Here is a 21,495-nt window from a genome sequence, read left to right as displayed (position 1 = left end):
TATAAACTTTATCTTATCAAAAAGGAAATTGGGTAAATTTAAGAATTTTTTTTTTTTTTAAAGATTCATTTATCCATGCATACCCAGAGGTGTGGGGGGTGAGAGGATTCACCAGAGACAGAGTGGGGAACAGAACAGACAGATTGACTGAAACACACTGCTGAGGGGAGCAGTGGAAGAGTCAGGAGAGGTCTGCTGAGCCGTGTGGGTAGCTCCCTGCCTGGGGATCGAACTCGTGCTGCTATGGCTGTGGATAGCTTCATAGGCCATGTCCTAACCCCTTGCGCCACCAGGGAGGCCCCAATGTAAGACTTCTTATTGGTGGTTTTTCCTGTAAATCTTAGAAGATGGAGTTATTTCATCAAGTTAAGATTTTCCAGTGAAAGCCTCCATCTCATTTAGATTAGTTTTTTTTTTTTTAAAGAGGCATGTATTTTTATTTATTTATTTATTTTGTTTGTTTGTTTGTTTATACATGCACTGAGTACAGTCAGAAGTGTGGGAGGGTGAGAGAATTCACTAGAGGGGGGGGCAGAGCAGGCAGAAGGACCGAAGTACACTGCTGAGGGGAGCAGCGGGCAGCAGGAGAGGTCTGCGCGCCATGTGGGACCCTCCTCCAGTGGCCGGGAAGCAGCCGGGGATCGAACCGGCGCCGCAGAGGCCGTGGGCAGCTTTGCAACCTAGCGCTCAACCGCTGCGCCACCGGGGAGGCCCTCATTTAGATTAGTTTTTCTGTCACCACACTTAATTCATATTATTGAACTTCTAATGGAATTCCATGTAACTTTGGAGACCATCAGCTTCCTCATTTTTATGTTGTTTCTAACTAATGGTTGAGTACTTACTTTGTGCCTTGCCCTGTGCTACATTTTTCAAGTTGTATTATCTCACTGTACTTTATTTTTCAAATGAGGAAATCAGATCCACATGTTATAGTTTTTAGCAAGTACACCTTAGTCTGTAATAACACCTCCCTTTTGCAGACTCAGCAATTATTAAATTCTTACCAGACATTTACTGCATATTTTATATCTTCCTCACTGTATTGATTTTAAGTTCCCTCAGGATGGGGACCATATCTTCCATACATAGTAGCACTTTGTGTATCTTATGAACTTTGGTCTACTGTTTTGTACGAAGCAATGTGTACATGTGTGTATTCGAAGCAATGTGTACATGTGTATATTTGATTATGAAATTAGAAATTTATATGTATATTTAATTTTTAATTAGGTATAGTCATAGAATCAAGAAGAAGGTATTCTTTTAAAAAGAAAGTCACTGAGAATTAGGAACTATAGAATGCAACCAAAACAGCATAGAAGATCCAAATAAATCATTCTGCCAGATGTGACCAAACTACTAAGATTACAGTTTGACCCTGCATACTTTTTTAATTTATTTATGTATACAAGAGCTGGGGTGTAGGCCAGAGATGGGGGGAGGCGGATGAGAGGATTCACCAGAGACAGAATGAAGAGCAGAACAGGCCGACTAACTGAAATACACTGCTGAGGGGAGCTGTGGGTGAGACAGGAGAGGTCTACTGCGCCATGTGGGTAGCTCCCTGGCCGGCCAGGGATCGAACTCGTGCTACACAGACTTTGGATAGCTTCACAGTGCTGTGTTTAACCCTTGCGCATAAATAAATCCAAAGATACAATGTCCCATCTGAATTGTGTCTTCAAAATCACATTTTTGAGATCTTTCTATATAAGCACATAGAGATTTTTTAATGACACAGCATATATCTTTTTTTTTTTTTAAATTTTCTTCCCTCTGTTTTTTTTTTTTTTTTTTTTTTATAGAGGCATGTTTATTTATTTGTTTGTTTTTTGTTTATTCATGCACTGGGTACAGTCAGAAGCGCGGGAGGGTGAGAGAATTCACCAGAGCCAGAGCGGGGAGCAGAGCAGGCAGAAGGACCGAAGTACACTGCTGAGGGGAGCAGCGGGCGGCAGGAGAGGTCTGCGCGCCATGTGGGACCCTCCTCCTGTGGCCGGGGAGCAGCCGGGGATTGAACCGGCGTCGCAGAGGCTGCGGGCAGCTTCGCAACCCAGCGCTCAACCGCTGCGCCACCAGGGAGGCCCGACACAGCATATATCTTATAAGTAAATGTTAATGAGGTCATTATCATCTTGTTTGCAATTAAAATTGTTTTATCTTAGAGCTGGGTGTTAGTTGGTAGCATTGGATCTACATACTGTAGAGTCTCAAATAGTCAAGTTCAATTTTTACATCTTGGGTACTTCTGAAAATGGAAAGTTGTTTTAACATTTTCTAAGTTGGACTTCCAGCCTTGATTTTTTTCCCAATAGTAGTTGCTAACTGGTATGTTATGTCAAACATTGAATGCAAGAAATTTTTTTTAAGCCTGACTTTTGGGAGACATTTTCAAATAACAATGTTTTGTTGTTACAGGCATGGTAGAACTAGTTCCTTCTTCAGATACCCTCAGGAAAATCCAAGTGGAATATGGTGTGACAGGATCCTTTAAAGATAAACCACTTGCAGAGTGGTTGAGAAAATACAATCCCTCTGAGGAGGAATATGAAAAGGTGATTAGCATGCCTCCTTATTCTAAATAACTGTCAAAAATGTCTTTCATGGGTTTTAAGTGTTTTCCTTTTCCAGCTCTGGTGACTATTCATTTTGAAAACAGCATCATCCAACTAAAGAAAAAAGTATAAAAAGGAACACTTTTCAACGGCAGAAATTTTAGTGAAACCAATGCTTTTTACCACAAAAAGAAATGTATTTTTATAACCTAGAATGTTATATTTCACAAAGATTGTGGAGAAAGTTATAGAAACAGCTTTTCATGTGGCATTTAAGAGCAAAATTATGGGCCAGAATCTCTTAATTTAAATTTGGGTCCCAAGTCATTTATCAGCTATTGATCTGTGGACAAATTATTTAAACTTTCAGTACCTCAGTGACCTCTTCTGCATGATATTATATATAGTATATATTATAGTATTATGTATTATGGCTGTAAAAATAATGGTATTGTAAGAATTAAATGAATATATATAAAGTACTGCATAGAAAAAATTGTATTGTTGGTGACTACTATTATTCTTGAAGAAACCAAGTTTTTGTTTTAGCATATTTTTGAATTACATCAAAAGAAAGGTAAATCTCATAGGACTTAAGGCCTCTTATGAGCTTAAATTAACCTAAGGAAGACTCAAGAACGTTTTTAATGGTGATCTGAGATCTGTTTTAGTATCATTTTCCTGTCTTTATGTCAAAATCATTAGTGTATCATATTTATAGATACACTTAAAAGAGTTTTCTGTTGACCTAAGAAATAAAGCAGAGTAGATCATTCCTGTTTAAGATCATTCCTGTTTCTTACTGCTTTGTGGGTTGGGTAAAACAGTGAGCAGAAGCCAATACTTGTTTATAGTAATGTTAGCTTTTTTTGTGATTTCAGTTAAGTTGTTTGACACAAAATAATTGTCAACTAACATATAGTGAGGTCCTTTTATGCATATGGCTCTTTTTTATGTAATTTACTAAGTAAAGGGAATAATAACATAATAGAGTCATATCGTCTAAGTTTGAATATTGACTCTTCCACTTAACACTTATGTGGTTTTGGGCAAATTACCTCTCTGTGTTTGTTGCTGTTATATGTAAAATGGCATAATAATAGTACCTATGTCATTACTTTGTTGTGAGATTTTAAATGCGTTAATGTATACATACATATAGTCACATAATTATATGTAGTGTGTTTGTGTGAGTAAGCATTTTGTGTGTGTGTGTGTGTGTGTGTAGAGTACTGCAATGCCTAGTTTGTGATAAGTGCCATCAGTAGTAACTGTGGAGGGATTATGAACTAAAATTGACTATGTGGAGATGTAAAAACTAAATACACATACTTTAGATAAAAATATTCTTTGTATGCATCTTGCTGTATCCTTATGCATGATATTATGTTAATAATTTGATTCCCAGGACAAGTAACTTAAGTAAAAGGTCTTCAGTTTTGAGAAACTTACAGATAACACTTGAGGAGTCATCAGATGGGCCACAAGACACATAAATTGTATTATTGGGTATTTAAAGGTATAAACTGACCTTCTTTACATATGCTATCCCTACATGCCTTCCCATAAGTATTCTTGCTTATGTTTATCAAAAAAGGAGAAAATACTCTTTTATTCAAATAAGCTTGCTGCAGTATTACTTGTGGTGAGCAGCAGAATGTGAGGAACAGGATTTCACAAACATGATGCTTACAGGAAGCGTGTACCCTGATAGGAACTGGGGTTCCTGCCTGTTAAAATCAAAAGCTAGAGAGAAAAGCCATTAACCACCTTTAAGAAAGAGTCTATGTTTTTGAAATATGAAAAGACTGGTTTATAAACTGTTGAGAAAGTGAATTATAAAGAGTGGTGAATTACTTTTATCTTTGTAAACCATGCTTCCTTTAAACAATTTTTTTCATAAAGTTTATATCATTATTATAGGCTTCTGAGAATTTTATCTATTCTTGTGCTGGATGCTGTGTAGCCACCTACGTTTTAGGCATCTGTGATCGACACAATGACAATATAATGCTTCGAAGCACAGGACACATGTTTCACATTGACTTTGGAAAATTTTTGGGCCATGCACAGATGTTTGGTAGCTTCAAAAGGTACTTGTATTCTGCTTGCTAAAGAAAAGGTGTTTCCTAATTCACCAATTAACATCCTAAGCCATGCCTTTTTTTCTTGCTTTCTTTGTCTTTTAACTTTCTTTGAGCATAACTGGGGATGAAAAAGACCCTCAGAGGTTACTTTACCATGTAATAGAAAAGATTTGTATGTGCAGCCTATGTCCTTTGTTGAAATTAATTAAGGTGTATTTTTCTAATGGTACCCATTAAAAATGTTCCCATTTGTTTAGTGGCAGTGGGTACAAAATTTTTCTCTGTGTTATGTTTGCACTGACAGTTTGATCTCTGGGTGTATGGATTTTAAAAGTTTCACCTTGGAGGGGAAAAAAAAATCATACATAAATAAGATCTAAGTAATGATATTACTTGATACCTTTCCTGAAAACATTAATTTTTAAGAAATATGAAAATTCAAAACTCTGAAATTAAGTTTCCCACTTGGAAATTGCTATGACTTAGGTAGTTTGATTCAATAACTATGTAATAGCAGTAACACTGTTTGAATACCTTATGTAAATAATACTTTGTATGTATGTACCTTCTTTTTACATAGGGATCGGGCTCCTTTTGTGCTGACCTCTGATATGGCATATGTCATTAATGGAGGTGAAAGGCCCACCATCCGATTTCAATTGTTTGTAGACCTCTGCTGTCAGGCCTACAACTTGATAAGAAAGCAGACAAACCTCTTTCTCAACCTCCTTTCACTGGTAACTATTCTTTTTTTTTAAAGATTTATTTATTGATTGATTGATTGATTTATACATACATACATACAAGCACTGGGTACAGTCAGAAGCGCGGGAGGGTGAGAGAATTCACCAGAGCCAGAGCGGGGAGCAGAGCAGGCAGAAGGACCGAAGTACACTGCTGAGGGGAGCAGCGGGCGGCAGGAGAGGTCTGCGCGCCATGTGGGACCCTCCTCCGGTGGCGGGGGAGCAGCCGGGGATCGAACCGGCCCTGCAGAGGCTGCGGGCAGCTTCGCAACCCAGCGCTCAACCGCTGCGCCACCAGGGAGGCCCGGTAACTATTCTTTACAAGTATATGATTAATGTTTCTGTTTCATTATTTTAAAATTCCTTTGGAACTTGGGAATAAAATTTACTGTAGTTCCAATGTCAAATATATTACCACAAAAATATTTTTTAAAATGCTATTATATGAAATATGCAACTCCACTTACATATGATAGAAAAAACAGGCCATTAGAGTGGTTACCATGAGGTGAGGAGTAACTAAAATGGAGCCTGAGGAGGTCATCTGGGATGCTGGTCAGCGTTTTGTGTCTTAATCTGGAAGTCTTTGGGTTGTGGGCATTCATTAAGCTATGCGCTTAATCTGTACTTTTTTGGCTATAAATTAAATAAAAAGTAAAAACAAACTCACATTGCTTATTGTGACTGAAGTTGATATAAAATTAAGAGCTATACAAAATGTCTTGGTTTTAGCTTTTATTCCATAAGCTGCATTTGTGATTTCCAACAATTGACTTTGTTGGATACGATTTTCTTATTTATAAAAGAATTACTTAGTTCGCTAAAACTAACAGACTCCTCCAACTGGTGTTTCTTAAATTGTCGTTTTTATTTGCTTTAGTTTTGATTATCTGATTACTTAACCAGCTTTTAGGGATGGTTGGGGAATAGACTTTTTAAAAATTTAACTCACAAACTTTTATTCCCTTTCTGTAGATGATTCCTTCAGGGCTACCAGAACTTACAAGCATTCAAGATTTAAAATATGTTAGAGATGCACTTCAACCACAAACTACAGATGCAGAAGCTACAATTTTCTTCACTAGGTAAGGCATAATTAAATATATTAGAAACAGCATGTACAGTTAAGCTTTCCTTAGTTTAAACAAATATAATGTAGTTCTGATTTGCAGGAAAAGATTGATTAAAAATAATGGGTTGTCAGAATTTATCTACTGAATAAATGTAAAGGACGTGGAATTGTACCTTACAAAACACATTTATCTCAAAACATGATCCCAAGGGATTGAGTGTTTTGAGGATGGGCATGGTGTCCTAACATACATCTTGAAGAGGTTTGAACGTATGCCCCAAATTACATATGGTGTTGTAAACCATTGTTACTTCAAAATATGTGTGTGTATGTGTAAAATAAATAAATAAGACATTTGAAGCCAGGAAAAAAATTACATGTGATAGAAATGAGTTATCAAACCATGATATGTAAACATACATTACTAAATGAGTGATGCCTATCTGGAAGAGCTACCTACTGAATGATTCTAACTATAGGACATTCTGGAAAAAGCAAAGCTCTGGAGACAATGAAGGTATCAGTGGTTAACAGGGGTTGAGGGAAAGGAGGACAGAGCACAGAGGATTTTCAGAGCAGTGAAATTACTTGGTATGATTTTACAATGGTAGATACATGTCATTCTACAGTTGTCAATACCCATAGAATGTATAGCACCAAGAGTGAAGCCTAATGTAAGTTTTGGATTTGGATGCTAATGCTATGTCAGTGTAGGTCACTAATTGTGACAAACATGCTGCCTCAAGTTGTCTGGTATGGATACATGGGGGAAGTTAGGCACATGTAGGAGAAGGGAGTATAGGGGAACTCTTTGTGCTTTCTGCTCATTTTTTCTTTGAACCTAAAACTTTTCTAAAAAGTAAAATCTATAAAAAATGATCTCGTTTTATTTGTAAGTGATTTCAATTACAAAAATCTTATTTATGAACTGTTCCTGCAGTGCCAAATACAGAGTTTTTTTTCTAAAAAGGATATTTATACTAATCTATTTTCAGAATTCTGCCATAGCAATTTTCAAGGTACCTTAAATAGCTTAAAAATAGCAAACCTGGTTTACTGCTATAGTAAATTGTTATTATCTGATGTAGTACTTGAAACACATGACCAATGACTGGAATTTGAATGTCATCATTGCTTTAAAATCAGATCTTCTGATAAATACATTATAAAGGTCTGATGAGACTACTAAAAATGGAGTTATCATATGACCCAGCAATCCCACTACTAGGGATATACCCAAAGGACACAAAAACACTAATTCAAAAGAATACCTGTACCCCTATGTTTATTGCGGCACTATTTATAATAGGAAAGACTTGGAAATAACCCAAATGCCCAAAAGTAGATGACTGGATCAAGAAGATGTGGTGTATATACACAATGGAATACTATTCAGCAATCAAAAAAGAATAACTAATGTCATTTGCAGCAACTTGGATGGAGCTAGAAGGGATTATGCTCAGTGAAATAAGTCAGAGGATAAAGAAAAATATCAGATGGTTTCACTTATAGGAGGAATATAGGCAAACCAAATAAGGCATTAGGGGAAAAAAATAATTAAAAAAAGCAAAAATAAACAGACAACTATAAATCAAAGACATTCTGCAGGGGAAGGGGAGGGAGAGGGATCAAAATCAGGGAGGGAGGAACACAAGGGACTATGGTAATAGTGCACAGGTGAACTGGTGGTGGAAATTCTTTGGAGACTACCACTGATAAAGCAAACATTCTAAAAAAAAGAACAATGATATAAAATATATGTAAATTTAAAAAATAGATAAAGGTCTGATGACTAGGTTGGTCACTGACTAGTGGTACCACATCTTTATAATGCCACAGCAGGGAGGGGCACATGAGCTCATGTTCTTTTCTCTCCTTTCTCTCTTGCCTTCTTCCTCTCAGTGGAGAAGAGGTAGAAAACACTGGACTGGACTTCCCTAGTCTCAAGAGTCTGGGCTGAATTGAATTGAAGGAAGCTGGCTTTTGTATAGCCTTCCAAACTAATCCTGATAATTTAGGTATTGATGGGTTTTGTTTTGTCTTTTATAAGAGATTCATTGGCTCCCTTGGGCACAACTGTAAAAGCAGGCATGTATTAGTCTGCTTGGGCTGCCATAGAAAAATATCACATTGAAGATCGCATAATCAGCAGAAACTTATTTTCTCATCGTTCTTAGAGGCTGGGAGGTCCAAGATGAAGTACTAGCTGATTCACTTCCTGGTGAGGATGCTAGCTTGCAGACATGCCTTCTTGCTGTTTCCTCAAATGAAGGAGAGAGGGGAAGAGAGAAAGCTTAAGCTTTCTCCTCTTCAAATAAAGACACTAATCTTATTGGATTAAGGCTCTGCCATTGAAACACTACCTCCATAAAGGCCCTACAGGGTTGAAATTTCAACACCTGAATGGGAAGAAGCAGAAAGGACAAAAAAATTCAATCCATACCAAAATAGAGGAGTATGTGAGGCTCAGTCACATCCTTTTTGATTCTCCTTTCTACATTCCTTTTCTTGTTTCTGAGATTTCTTGTTTTCTTTGCTTGCTTAAAATGCTTGTTTTTCCTGGTTTCCTTTCCAATTTGTTTCTACCAAACTCCTCATCCCATCAAAATTTATTCTTCCAACTTAGTCAAATTATGATTATCTGAAGAAGGAATCTGATAACAGATTCTATTGATAGTATTGTGATAGTAAAGATGCTTTTTAATTTGGATTTTGGTTGTTTCCTTCTTTACCTGTTTAGTTGCCACCGTTCCCATTATTTACAAGGGAATAAAATAATGAAATCCTCTTTCTGGCATTATACCAATCATCCTCCCTCCATCCCTAGTAATTTTTTTTAAGATTTATTTTTATTTATGTATACAAGAACCTGGGGTATAGGCCAGAGGTGTGGAGGGTGAGAGGATTCACCAGAGGCAGAGTGCGGAGCAGAACAGGCAGATCTACTGAAATAACTGCTGAAGAGGAACAACAGGCGAGACAGGAGAGGTCTGCTGCACCATGTAGGGTAGCTCTCTGGCTGGGGATCGAACTCATGCTGCAGTTGCTGGCGATAGCTTGATAGTGCTGAGACTTAACTCCTGCACCACCAGGAAGGACCCACCTAGTAATTTTAATTAGTCTTGGATACCATAGAACTCAAGAAAACCAAGCATCATTTCTTGAGAACAGTGGGATGAAATGGAGACTTTCTTGTGCAAAAATTTTTTTATATTTTTATGAGTTTTTTTGCCTTACAGACAAAAGGAATCCTTGGCAAAATGAGAATCTGCTTAATATTTTAAAAGCTATAAAAATGGTTTTCATCTTTTACAATGTTAAAAAAAATTATGTGTTCAAAATAAGGGGGTTGCAATTGTATGGGGAATATAAAAATAAAATTTAAAAAAGAATATTAAATGAATAAATAAATAAATAAATAAAACTAAAAAATAGTGTGTTCTGAAAATTCACATGTTAACACATTTTCTGATTATTTTGTAGGCTGATTGAATCAAGTTTGGGAAGCATTGCCACAAAGTTTAACTTCTTCATTCACAACCTTGCTCAACTGCGATTTTCTGGTCTTCCTTCCAATGATGAGCCCATCCTTTCATTTTCACCCAAAACATATTCCTTTAGACAAGATGGTCGAATTAAGGAAGTCTCTGTTTTCACTTATCATAAGAAATACAATCCAGATAAACATTATGTAAGTTGGGTTTCAATAGTTGCGTACTCCTGCATGCATTACTATTATCCTGTCATACTTCTTTGCTGACTTTCCTAAATTTACATTTATTTTATTCATACTTATTTCTTCTGTGGCTGGCCCAAAAATAAATAAGCATACTTGGAGCATTTCTAATATTGGAGGAGGGTGTGGTATTTGTTTCTTGATAAAATTGCTTCAAAACCATGGGGGGGCCATGTGATATTCTTCCTTTTAGAGACAAGGCTTAAAAGGCTAGTGCTATTCTTCTGTTTTCCTTTATCTTCCGTTTTTGAATTTGTTCTTAATTTTAAAGGTAAAACTTACACATTGTAACAAATTCAACATAGAAGCATGTGAAGTAAAAGTCTCAAATTTTCATGTCACTCCATAAAATATTGTAACACACAGATATAAAGTTTGTTTTTGAACAAAAACAGGATCTTCAGTGTGTATTTTCCCCCTCAATAAATAGCATAGGGCCTCCCCAGTGGCGCAGCGGTTGAGCGCTGGGTTGCGAAGCTGCCCGCAGCCTCTGCAGCGCTGGTTCGATCCCAGGCAGCTCCCCGGCCACTGGAGGAGGTTCCCACATGGCGCGCAGACCTCTCCTGCCGCCCGCTGCTCCCCTCAGCAGTGTACTTGGGTCCTTCTGCCTGCTCTGCTCCCTGTTCTGGCTTGGTGAATTCTCTCACCCTCCCGCGCTTCTGACTGTACCCAGTGCTTATGTAAATAAATAAAAATAAATCTTTAGAAAAAAATAAATAAATAAATAGCATAGCATTATAGTCCTTTTGCTGTTATTGTGCACCATTTGCTATTAGTTTTGTTGGCTAATACTTGCCAACACTGTTAGTATTTAAATTTTTGACAAATTGATAAATTTTGAAGGTGACTATAGTATTATTTTAATTTTTACCTGTTATCTTATTATTGGTAAATTTTTTAATGTTATATTGAGTATTTTTTCCTAACACCATTTCACTGATTAGTCCATTCCTTCCCCCAGTGATTTGTAATGCCAGCTTTAACTATACTAAGCTTGTATGTATACTTGAATTTTTTCCTGGTCTTCTTTAGATATATCTCTTTCTGTACCAGTATTTTATTCCTTAAGGTATTGTGATTTTATTTTATTTTATTTTTTTAAGGATTGATTTATTTATGCATACAAGCGCTGGGGTACAAGGCCAGAGAGGCGGGGGGGGTGAGAGGATTCACCAGAGACAGAGTGGGGAACAGAACAGGCAGACTGACTGAAATACACTGCTGAGGGGAGCAGCGGGCAAGACAGGAGAGGTCTGCCTGGCCTTGAGGGTTGCTCCCTGGCCGGGGATCTAACTTGTGCTGCAGAGGCGGCGGGTTGCTTCATAGTGCGATGCTTAACCCCTTGCGCCACCAGGGAGGCCCCAAGTACTGTGATTTTATAATAGTTAAATGTCCACTAAGAAAACTTTTCCCTTATCCCCCTGCTACCATATATTTTGCCTTTTTCCCACTTAACACTCTTAAATTATTTGTGAATATTTTCATTGGAATGCACTAAGTTTATTGATTGGGGAAGTAAATTTAATTCTGGAAATAATATGATTTTCACTTTCCAGTTCTTGTTCATATATCTTACAATGTTTATTATTACTCTCAGGATAGAGTTAGATGTGCTATAAATACAATGGCGGTTATATTTGCTATTTCCTGTTAGTGACATATACACTACCAAGTTAAAAGCCCTTGGACTACTTATAACAGTCAAGCCATAAATTTTCTTTCTGTCAGGAAAGGAGATTTTATTATAAATGTAATGTGTTTGGGGTATGATTTCTTTTCAGATTTATGTAGTCCGAATTTTGAGGGAAGGACAGCTTGAACCATCATTTGTCTTCCGGACATTTGACGAGTTTCAGGAACTTCACAATAAGCTCAGTATTATTTTTCCACTTTGGAAGTTACCAGGGTATGTTCCTAGCCTTGTAAAATAATCCTTACTTGTAGGAAACCCTTTCTTTATTATAAAATTTAAGTCAAAAATTTGTATTAGCACCAAAAGAGTCTGTCAATCACATATGACTTATTTTCCTTTGTATTCCAAGGACCTAATGCAGTACCAGACATAGCAATAGACAAGGAACTATGTGTGCGTTCGCTGGATGAATAAACAATGAATTAAATGATCAAGATTTTAAAATTTGTTGTCTCTACTGTAGTAAACAAAACAAAATAATAATTTAGAATCTTGGTTTTAAAAAGTCAGATTTTAAATCACTGCCAAAATAATCTATTATGTTTGTACTGAGCTCCTCTGAAAAACAAGTAGAGGCAAACTTATCATTCAGACTTTATCAAAATTTTAGTGCTTATTTTGTATCTCATACCCTTTAGAAACCCTCAGTTTTAACATAACTAATGACCAGCAGTTTTTTTGTCAAATTATTCATATTCTTGTGAGATTAGATTTCAAAAGGAAACAGTAAAATGACTATCAGTTTTTTTCCATGTGCAATCTCATTTTTCTATTGCCACCAAAATAAGCATAGTTAAAGTTACCTGTTTAGACTTTGAATTTTACTGGTGTCTGCAGGCTTTTGCTAATTGGGTCATGATTCTTTTTGGGGGAACAGATATGCATCTATTTTTTGTGAATGATTAGTCTTGAAAGGAAATAATTATATTATTAGAAAATAAATATAGCAACTTATCAAAACCATGTACCTTTTTTTACAAAGGTTAATAAAATGGTGATACTTGAACTACTTTATCACCAGTACTTGGAAATCATAAAAATTTCCTTTATAGTGGATTTAAGAATGCAGTTTGTAGTGTAAGTGAATAAAAATGTGTATTTCTATGTATTTAGTCTTCCTGATGAAATAATTTAATTCCACTCTTTTTATTGTTTATTTTTCTTTTTCAGCTTTCCTAATAGGATGGTTCTAGGAAGAACAAACATAAAAGATGTAGCAGCCAAAAGAAAAATTGAGTTAAACAGTTATCTACAGAGTTTGATGAATGCTTCAACAGATGTAGCAGAGGTGACTGTCATGACTGAAAAATAATAGCATACTGTCTTTCAGGCTACATAATATTTAAGTTAATGAATCTCTTTTTTTTTCTCAGTGCGATCTTGTTTGTACTTTTTTCCATCCTTTACTTCGTGATGAGAAAGCTGAAGGAATAGCTAGGTCTGCAGGTGAGATTATTTTTTTCTCTTTATTGATAATTCATGACTTCCTTATGATCTGCAAGTCTGTAATTTCTCAGTGGCTATGGTAAACTGGCAGGTTATTGGCTATAGTTCAGTGAGAATGAGAGGAAGATATTCTTTCTTAGCCAGTGTATTTCTGGATAAATTTAATTTTCCTAATAGAGTGTACCAACTAAAGAAGTATATATCCGTGGCCTGTCAGTATCTTTACCTCCCCCATCACTCTCACCCCCACTTGTTGTGGTCCTAGAATTCAAGCAGAATTATTTTGTTACAGCTTGAACCATTGCAAGATAAAATAAAGACAGCATATGTGTATTTTTCAGATACAGGTCTCTTCAGTCCTACTCCAGGCCAAATAGGGGGAGCAGTGAAATTATCTGTCTCTTACCGAAATGGAACTCTTTTCATCATGGTGATGCACATCAAAGATCTTGTGAGTGATTACAAATAATCATGATTGTAGAGGAAACCTATTCCTTAGTAGGAAGATTACTGTTAAGGGACTGCTTTTTTTTATAGGTTACTGAAGATGGAGCTGACCCAAATCCATATGTCAAAACATATCTACTTCCAGATACCCACAAGACATCCAAACGTAAAACCAAAATTACACGAAAAACTAGGAATCCAACATTCAATGAAATGGTAAGTTAAAATCATTTCTAACATTTTCTGATTTGTTTTGAGATTTTAAATATTGAACACTTTGAATTTAAAATTTTTAGTTGTTGCCGAACTATCTAGCATGCTAATAAAGCAAATCTCAATCAGTTGCAAAATTGAACCCTCAATCATAAGACTTTGGTTTTAGTTCCCCTTTTAATGCTTGAACCCCCACTACAACATTTTCAAAATGTTGGATATCAGCCTCTGGAAGAGGGTCCCACATGGCGTGCAGACCTCTCCTGCCGCCCGCTGCTCCCCTCAGCAGTGTACTTTGGTCCTTCTGCCTGCTCTGCTCCCCACTCTGGCTCTGGTGAATTCTCTCACCCTCCCACGCTTCTGACTGTACCCAGTGCTTGTATAAATAAATAAATAAATCTTTAAAAAAAGAAGAACAACAACAACCAAAAGCCAGTAGCAGGAAGAAAAAAAACAAAACAAACAAACAAAAAAATTCATACTTCTAATGTATTTTAGTCTGTCAGCAAACCTCTTTAAGGTACCTGAAACTGAAAGTAGTAAGCAAAGATCAGCTCAACATTGTAGAACTTACAAACTTATAACCAGTGGTCAACCTATAAATTTACTGATGTTTAAAATCCAGTATTCCTTAGTCCACTACTTCTTTAGGATAAACATTATATTACTTGTGTACATTAACATTATATCCACACAAAAATATATGGATGGAGATTGGAAGCAAAAATTTCTGAATTTTCATTAAGGCTATATAAACTTATTAAAGCTGTGGAGTATCCTTTCACACCTTTGTAAGCCTTTAATATGTTTGGTGGTGACCAGTTGATATTATGCTCAAAAAGTAGTATTTACTTTTATTTTAGTAAGGTTATTTTAAAGAAAGTGAAATGTTACTTTTTTAGTTTTTTTTTTAAAAGATTTATTTATTTATTTATACAAGCATTGGGTACAGTCAGAAGCGCGGGAGGGTGAGAGAATTCACCAGAGCCAAAGCGGGGAGCAGAGCAGGCAGAAGGACCAAAGTACACTGCTGGGGGGAGCTGCGGGAGGCAGGAGAGGTCTGCATGCCATGTGGGACCCTCCTTCGGTGGCCGGGGAGCAGCCGGGGATCAAACCAGCGTTGCGGAGGCTGCGGGCAGCTTCGCAACCCAGCGCTCAACTGCAGCGCCACCGGGGAGGCCCACTTTTTTAGTTCTTATACTCAGAGTGAAAGGATTGACTTAAGGAGGTATTTCGCAGAAATAATAGTAAGCTTTTCTTGGGAGAAAAAGAAAGCTAAGCATTGCATGTGATGTGTTTGAAAGACAGTAGTAGCCTTTTAACATTCCAAATGCTGTAAGCTACATTTGTAACTGGTGAATTTGCACTGAATTGTGGATAATCATGATTTGTTTCACTATATATGAAATACAACAGAAAAAAAACAAAAAATATTCTATCTCATTTTTTGGTAAAACAATTGTAATTATGGTATTCCATCTTCATTCCTTCATCTCTTTCATCCAGCTATTAGATCATTTCTAAGGCTTGCCACTATGTAGTTTCTTTTCAGTTGCCCTGTATCTCCATCTCAGAAAAACTGTATTTTTTGTTTTAGCCAATAGTAATTTACTTTGTATATTCTTTTTTTTTTAAACATTGGTTCTCCCCCCCCCCCCTTTTTTTTAGATTTATTTATTTATTTATACAAGCACTGGGTATAGTCAGAAGCGCGGGAGGGTGAGAGAATTCACCAGAGCCAGAGCGGGGAGCAGGGCAGGCAGAAGGACCGAAGTACACTGCTGAGGGGAGCAGCGGGCGGCAGGAGAGGTCTGCCCGCCATGTGGGACCCTCCTCCAGTGGCCGGAGAGCAGCCAGGGATCAAACTGGCACTGCAGAGGCTGCGGGCAGCTTCGCAACCCAGCGCTCAACCGCTGCGCCACTGGGGCAGTATATTCTTAATGTCAGATTATATTCACTGTATATTCTTAATGTCAGATATTTAGAGGAGTAATAGCCCTGGACTCCTGAAATAAAAAATTTAGAACTAAAATATGTGACAGGGTCTCCTTGGTGGCACAAAGGGTTAAGACACAACCTATGAAGCTATTCGCAGCCATTGAAGCATGAGTTCGAACCCCAGCCAGGGAGCTGACCCACATGGCACAGCTGACCTCTCCTGACTCGCCCTTTGCTCCCCTCAGCAGTGTATTTCAGTAGATCCACCTGTTCTGTTCCCCATTTCTGTCCCTGGTGAATCCTCCACCCCCTGTATCTATGGCCTGTGTCCCAGTTCTTGTATACATAAATAAATAAATCTTTAAATAAATAAATAAATAAAATATGAGACAAATTCCACTAGGTGTGTCATCATCCGTGTCAATAATCAGTCACTCTAATAAGTCTCACATTTTCTCTTAAAATAATCTAAGAAACCAAAAAATAATCTATAACTTTTTGTTTTTGCCTTTGTTGTAGCTTGTGTACAGTGGCTATAGCAAAGAAACTCTAAGAAAAAGAGAACTTCAACTAAGTGTACTCAGTGCAGAATCTCTGCGGGAAAACTTTTTCTTGGGTGGAATAACCCTGCCTTTGAAAGATTTCAACTTGAGCAAAGAGACGGTTAAATGGTATCAGCTGGCTGCAGCAACCTATTTGTAAGGTAGTAAATTTCTGAGTTTTGGAATCAAGAATAATTATAAACATGTGTACCCGTCTACCCTTGTGAACTTTGTATAGTATTTTTATACTTGGATAGAAATTATAAAGTGTACTTGCTGCCTTTAAATACATCTGTTGGACCAACAGTCACATAACTAACTTTTATGAATTTCCTAAAGCCATTGCTATTTTAAAGTCATTATAGAGAATGCTATAAATTCTAAACTTAACCCTTTGCACTCCAAACCATTTTATGATATTTTGATTTAATTTCTTGTGCCATTTCAAAATAAAACTTCAGGGAAACATGCATGTCTCAAAAAGTTGCATTGAAATAACCTCAGTTCCCCGTAATCACTAATAAATTGCAATGTCCCCTGAGAGGGGACATCCGAGTGATATGCTAGAATTCCGATGTCCCCTGAGAGGGGACAGCGGAGTGCAAAGGGTTAATATATAACAAGTCCTAGAAAAGATTGCATTGGTGAAGGGTTTAATCATTTCTTGAGTAATTCAGAACGATAGCTTTAGTTTGGTCTGATAATACTGTGTTAGATAGACACAGCATGTTTGCTTTCCTGTTGTGCACACTTTATAGCCTTCACCACTGTGTATGTTTGCAAACACCAAAGGAAAGGAAAGCTACAGGATGTTACCATAAAATATAGCTGCTATTCAAAGGGCAGAAAGCAAAGCACAAAAACTAGGTAGCTATGTTAAGAACTACTAAGTAGTTTATAGAATTAGGGAAAAATAATACTGCTTTGTATCATTCATGTTTTTAAAGCTTTTTTTCAGAATAAGTGCCAGTCACTGAAGTTGTAAATAATGGTGCCTTAACTTCATATGCTTCCCTGGCACTTCATTCTGTTATTTTCCCCTGACTTTAAAAATAATTAGTAGATAGTTTTGACTCACTTTCAACTTACTAAATACAAGAAATTATGTATACTTACTAATGTTTTTCTCACAGGAAGATCATTTCTCTGCTTCTGATAAAAGAATCAGTTAAACAGCCATTTGATCTGTTTTTGTTGTCCAGTAACTGAATGAGATGTAGCTGTACACTAATTTCCATCATTCCATTATAACCCTACATTATTCCCAGGAGTGTGAGTTGAAGTTTGGTAATTTCATCTTCATATATTGTACTCCACTCCTTCATTAAACAAGTGAAAAGTATTCAGCCATGTGCCCATTCCTGTTTGCAAAAAGAAATCCTTGTGTAGGGAAGATCTTCACAAGAGGCACAGGACAAGAATTCTAGGGTCCAGATTGAATTTTAATGTAGACTTTCATGGTAAAGTTTGTGTTATAAGCTGTCATACTTACATTTGTAAACATTGTACATTTACATGAACTACTTTCCTTAATATAATGTGATTCAGAATCGTAAGGGACATGATTAAAGTTATTCGACAGTTACCATTAAGAATAAGTTTCAATTTTTATTAGTCATTCAGCTTTACATGGAATTTAGTGTTTAGTTTGGATAAATATGTAAATATAAACCTCATGGTTCAAGTAGAAAGCCAGACACTTTTTAAATGGAAATAGAGATTGTAGCTATTAGTTGCTGTGAGATAACTGACAAAACATGCAGTGAAGAATACCAAGAGAGAAAAGACAATCTCTAAATAAGTTGCCCAGAATAGAATTTTTATGAACTGTGCAAATGTTTAATGTAAATGGTGATGCCTGCAGAGATGAAATAGAAGAGTTGATAAGGTATCTATGGGACAGGTTAAAAAAAAACTTGAAATTTTTGGTGCCTAACACTAATGGTCCATTTGTAGGAAACCCCTTCAGTATGATATATGAATGTCTTTTTTGTTGTTGTTAAAATGTGTTGTTTATTTAATAAGTTAATTAAAATGCAGATCAAAGCACCACTGTTTGCTTTTTCCACATACGGTTAACATTTTTCTTAAAGAATATAAGTAGTATTGCATATGTAAAGAAGTACTAGATATTTTCACTTAAGATTTTGAGACCTAATTCCATTCCATGAATTGTCACTTAGCCACTGTTTAAAAAAAAATTTTTTTTTAAAGTACTATCTTGGGAAAAGGTCATTGTTAATTGGATTCAATGTATACTGCCTACAGGTAGTCTGTTACAGCAGTGTTTTTTAGCACAAATAGTAGAGCTAGAAAATTTATCACTTCAATTATAAGAAATCTGGACTCTTATTTAAAAGTATATATGATTAGGGCCCCCCCTGGTGGCGCAGCGGTTGAGCGCTGGGTTGCGAGGCTGCCCACAGGCTCTGCAGCGCCAGTTCGATCCCTGGCCACCGGCGAGGGTCCCACCAAAAAAAAAAAAAAGTATATATGATTAATGCCATATACACTTAACCAGAGTTCAAAACAAGTGGTAATGTTTTCCCCTAATTTAACTCATTTTGTGCCTTCTTTGGTCATTAAAAATACACATGTACACATTTTACATATATTTTAATAATGTTATTTGTGAAATGATAATTTCAGCCCTTACCAAAAAAGGGGGGAGGGGAGACAAAGGCGCATCTTTGCACTACAGCTATCAACAGATTTTAAATCAGTTGGTTTTTTAAAACATTTTTTTAAGGCTTACTTTAAGATAAATCTGAAACAAAAGTTTAAAAAAACTGGCCAAGACACTAGTTTTTATGTATAGTCACAATGTTTTTATACCTGCCTTTATCAAGTAAATAATAATGTTGTGTAAGTCCTGCATCATAAGAATTCTTTCCTCTTGCCAGTGTTTTGGGATTTGAAAATAATGGTTTACTCCAAGAACCTGTTTTCTTTACTGAGGAGCCCAGTGTAGAACTTGCACTGATGTTTTTATCTGCCTTTATATGAATCTATAAGTATCTAAATGTTAAGGCATGTGTGATCTTTGATGAAGTATTTTATATTTTCAAATTAAAGTTGTATAAAAGTTATAATATCTTGCCTTAAATTGATTGACTGTTCTTCCTAGGATTTAAATTGCAGCATTTAAAAAAGAAAACATAATTTTGATATTTAGACTTCAAAAGGATCTAAAGCCCTACTACCATAATCCATAGGTTTATTTACACACTGACTAGCACGTGCAAAAATGAATATGGCAATTAGTCTCACCTATAAGAACCAAATACTTTAATTATAATAGTGAGAAAAGATGTATAATATTTTTATTAATACCTTGAATATATTCAGTGAATTGAAGATGACTTTCATAACTGTACTACAATTGTATTAAAATACTTCTGGAATAAAGGAACTTGCTATCATTTATTGCCTCATCAATGTATTAACATTTTTGGTTCCAAATGATATGAGTTTGCTGTTGCCATTCTTTGCAATTCTCCCAGGAGTTTATTAGGGTCAAGTAATCCTGAATTTTCAGAAATGGATCTGTCAGTAGTCCCTAAAAATTTCCTAATACAGTATCTGACTTCTAATGTAGCCAGACTTCTGAGGTCTGGATTCCCACTTTGCTAAAGCCTAACCATTTCATAGAAGTGAAATTCTTCCGTGATTATTGTCTCTGATCTTTGATAGTTTATTTAAATTCAAAATAGTATAGTAATAGCCATGTTATAGACATTTACAGATCAGAGATGTAGATTCTTCTCTTTTTTAAAAAGATACATTTTTTATTTATTTATGCATACAAGAACTGGGCTGTAGGCCAGAGGTGCGTGTTGCACCAGAGACAGAGTGGGGAGCAAAACAGGCGGATCTACTGAGATACACTGCTGAGGGGAGCAGCAGGTGAGACAGGAGAGGTCTGCTGTGCCATGCGGTTTAGTTCCCTGGTGGTTGGTTGAAACTCCTGCGCAGTGGCTGCCCATAGCTTGATAGCACTGAGACTTTAACACCTGCAACACCAGGGAGGCCCATATGTAGATTCTTTTAATACCATACTCCAACCTGAAATGATACCAGTAAAGCTGTGTTCTCTGACCCCAAAGGTAACACATAACAGGGCCCAGAGACCATAAAAGAGCATTACTTAAACAGAACCTGTTTCTTAGGTGGCAAACTTAGGTTCCTGTAAGAAAAATAATTATTTCACCCATACTCTTGAAACACTTTCATGCCAATTTTAGACACATACAAGAGTAGTAATATAATTAACACCATAAATTAATGCATCACACTCTGTTAACAATTACTTTAGGATTAATCTTGCTTGCTCTGTGCTAAGGTGTGTCTAGATGTAGATATCTTTTTATTTTATTTAGGATTCTTAAATCCATGCATCAGTAACTTCAGTTCTGAATATTATGACTTCTCTTTCAGTTCTTTCCTCAGCTGTTGTATTTTCCATTTCTAGAGCAACTATTTGGTTATATTTTTATTTGTTAAATCATAATCCAGGAAGACACAAGACTACCAAGATCAGTGGGGAAAGAATAGTTTCTTTTAAACAAACGGCGCTGAGACAACAAGATAACCGCATGCAAGAGAATAAAGTATGGGACTCTTACAACATATAAATATTCAAAATGGGGCCTCCCTGGTGGCACAAGGGGTTCTCAGCACTATCAAGCTATTGGCAGCCACTGCAGCATGAGTTCAATTCCTGGCCAGGGAGCTAACCCACATGGTGCAGCAGACCTCTCCTGTCTCCCTGCTTTCTCAAAAAGTTAAACATAGGTACCCTATGACCCAGCAAGCTAGGTAGGTAGATGACTGACTGACTGACAGATAATCTTCAAGACAATTGAAAACAGGTATTCAGATACTTGTATATAAAAGTTCATAGTGGCCAAAAAGTAGAAACAAGACATATGTCCCTCAGCTAATGAATAAACACAATGTGAAAGAACCATATAATGAATGAAGCATGGATACCTACTACAACATGGATGAACCTTGAAAA

At 36.5% G+C, this 21,495-nt stretch overlaps 1 protein-coding gene across 1 annotated transcript in view; it reads left to right on the top strand.

Annotated features, from left to right (window-relative positions):
• PIK3C2A (phosphatidylinositol-4-phosphate 3-kinase catalytic subunit type 2 alpha) overlaps positions 1 to 19,921 on the top strand; it is an 88,003-nt gene extending 68,082 nt beyond the window's left edge. The window contains exons 23-33 of the mRNA XM_037522717.2: positions 2,422 to 2,558; positions 4,482 to 4,651; positions 5,226 to 5,382; positions 6,364 to 6,473; positions 9,944 to 10,151; positions 11,978 to 12,102; positions 13,060 to 13,177; positions 13,263 to 13,335; positions 13,677 to 13,786; positions 13,873 to 13,998; positions 16,453 to 19,921. Of these exons, the coding sequence (XP_037378614.1) occupies positions 2,422 to 2,558; positions 4,482 to 4,651; positions 5,226 to 5,382; positions 6,364 to 6,473; positions 9,944 to 10,151; positions 11,978 to 12,102; positions 13,060 to 13,177; positions 13,263 to 13,335; positions 13,677 to 13,786; positions 13,873 to 13,998; positions 16,453 to 16,635 (1,517 nt within the window). The 3' untranslated portion in view covers positions 16,636 to 19,921. The remainder of the gene's footprint in view (positions 1 to 2,421; positions 2,559 to 4,481; positions 4,652 to 5,225; positions 5,383 to 6,363; positions 6,474 to 9,943; positions 10,152 to 11,977; positions 12,103 to 13,059; positions 13,178 to 13,262; positions 13,336 to 13,676; positions 13,787 to 13,872; positions 13,999 to 16,452) is intronic.
• The last annotated feature ends 1,574 nt before the right edge of the window (positions 19,922 to 21,495 follow it).

Source organism: Talpa occidentalis, unplaced genomic scaffold (assembly GCF_014898055.3).
Source record: "Talpa occidentalis isolate TD23 unplaced genomic scaffold, MPIMG_talOcc4v2.1 talOcc4.3, whole genome shotgun sequence".
In the NCBI taxonomy this organism is placed as follows: Eukaryota; Metazoa; Chordata; class Mammalia; order Eulipotyphla; family Talpidae; genus Talpa; species Talpa occidentalis.
Note: the sequence above shows the minus strand (reverse complement) of the source record. Positions and strands in the feature narration are given on the sequence as shown.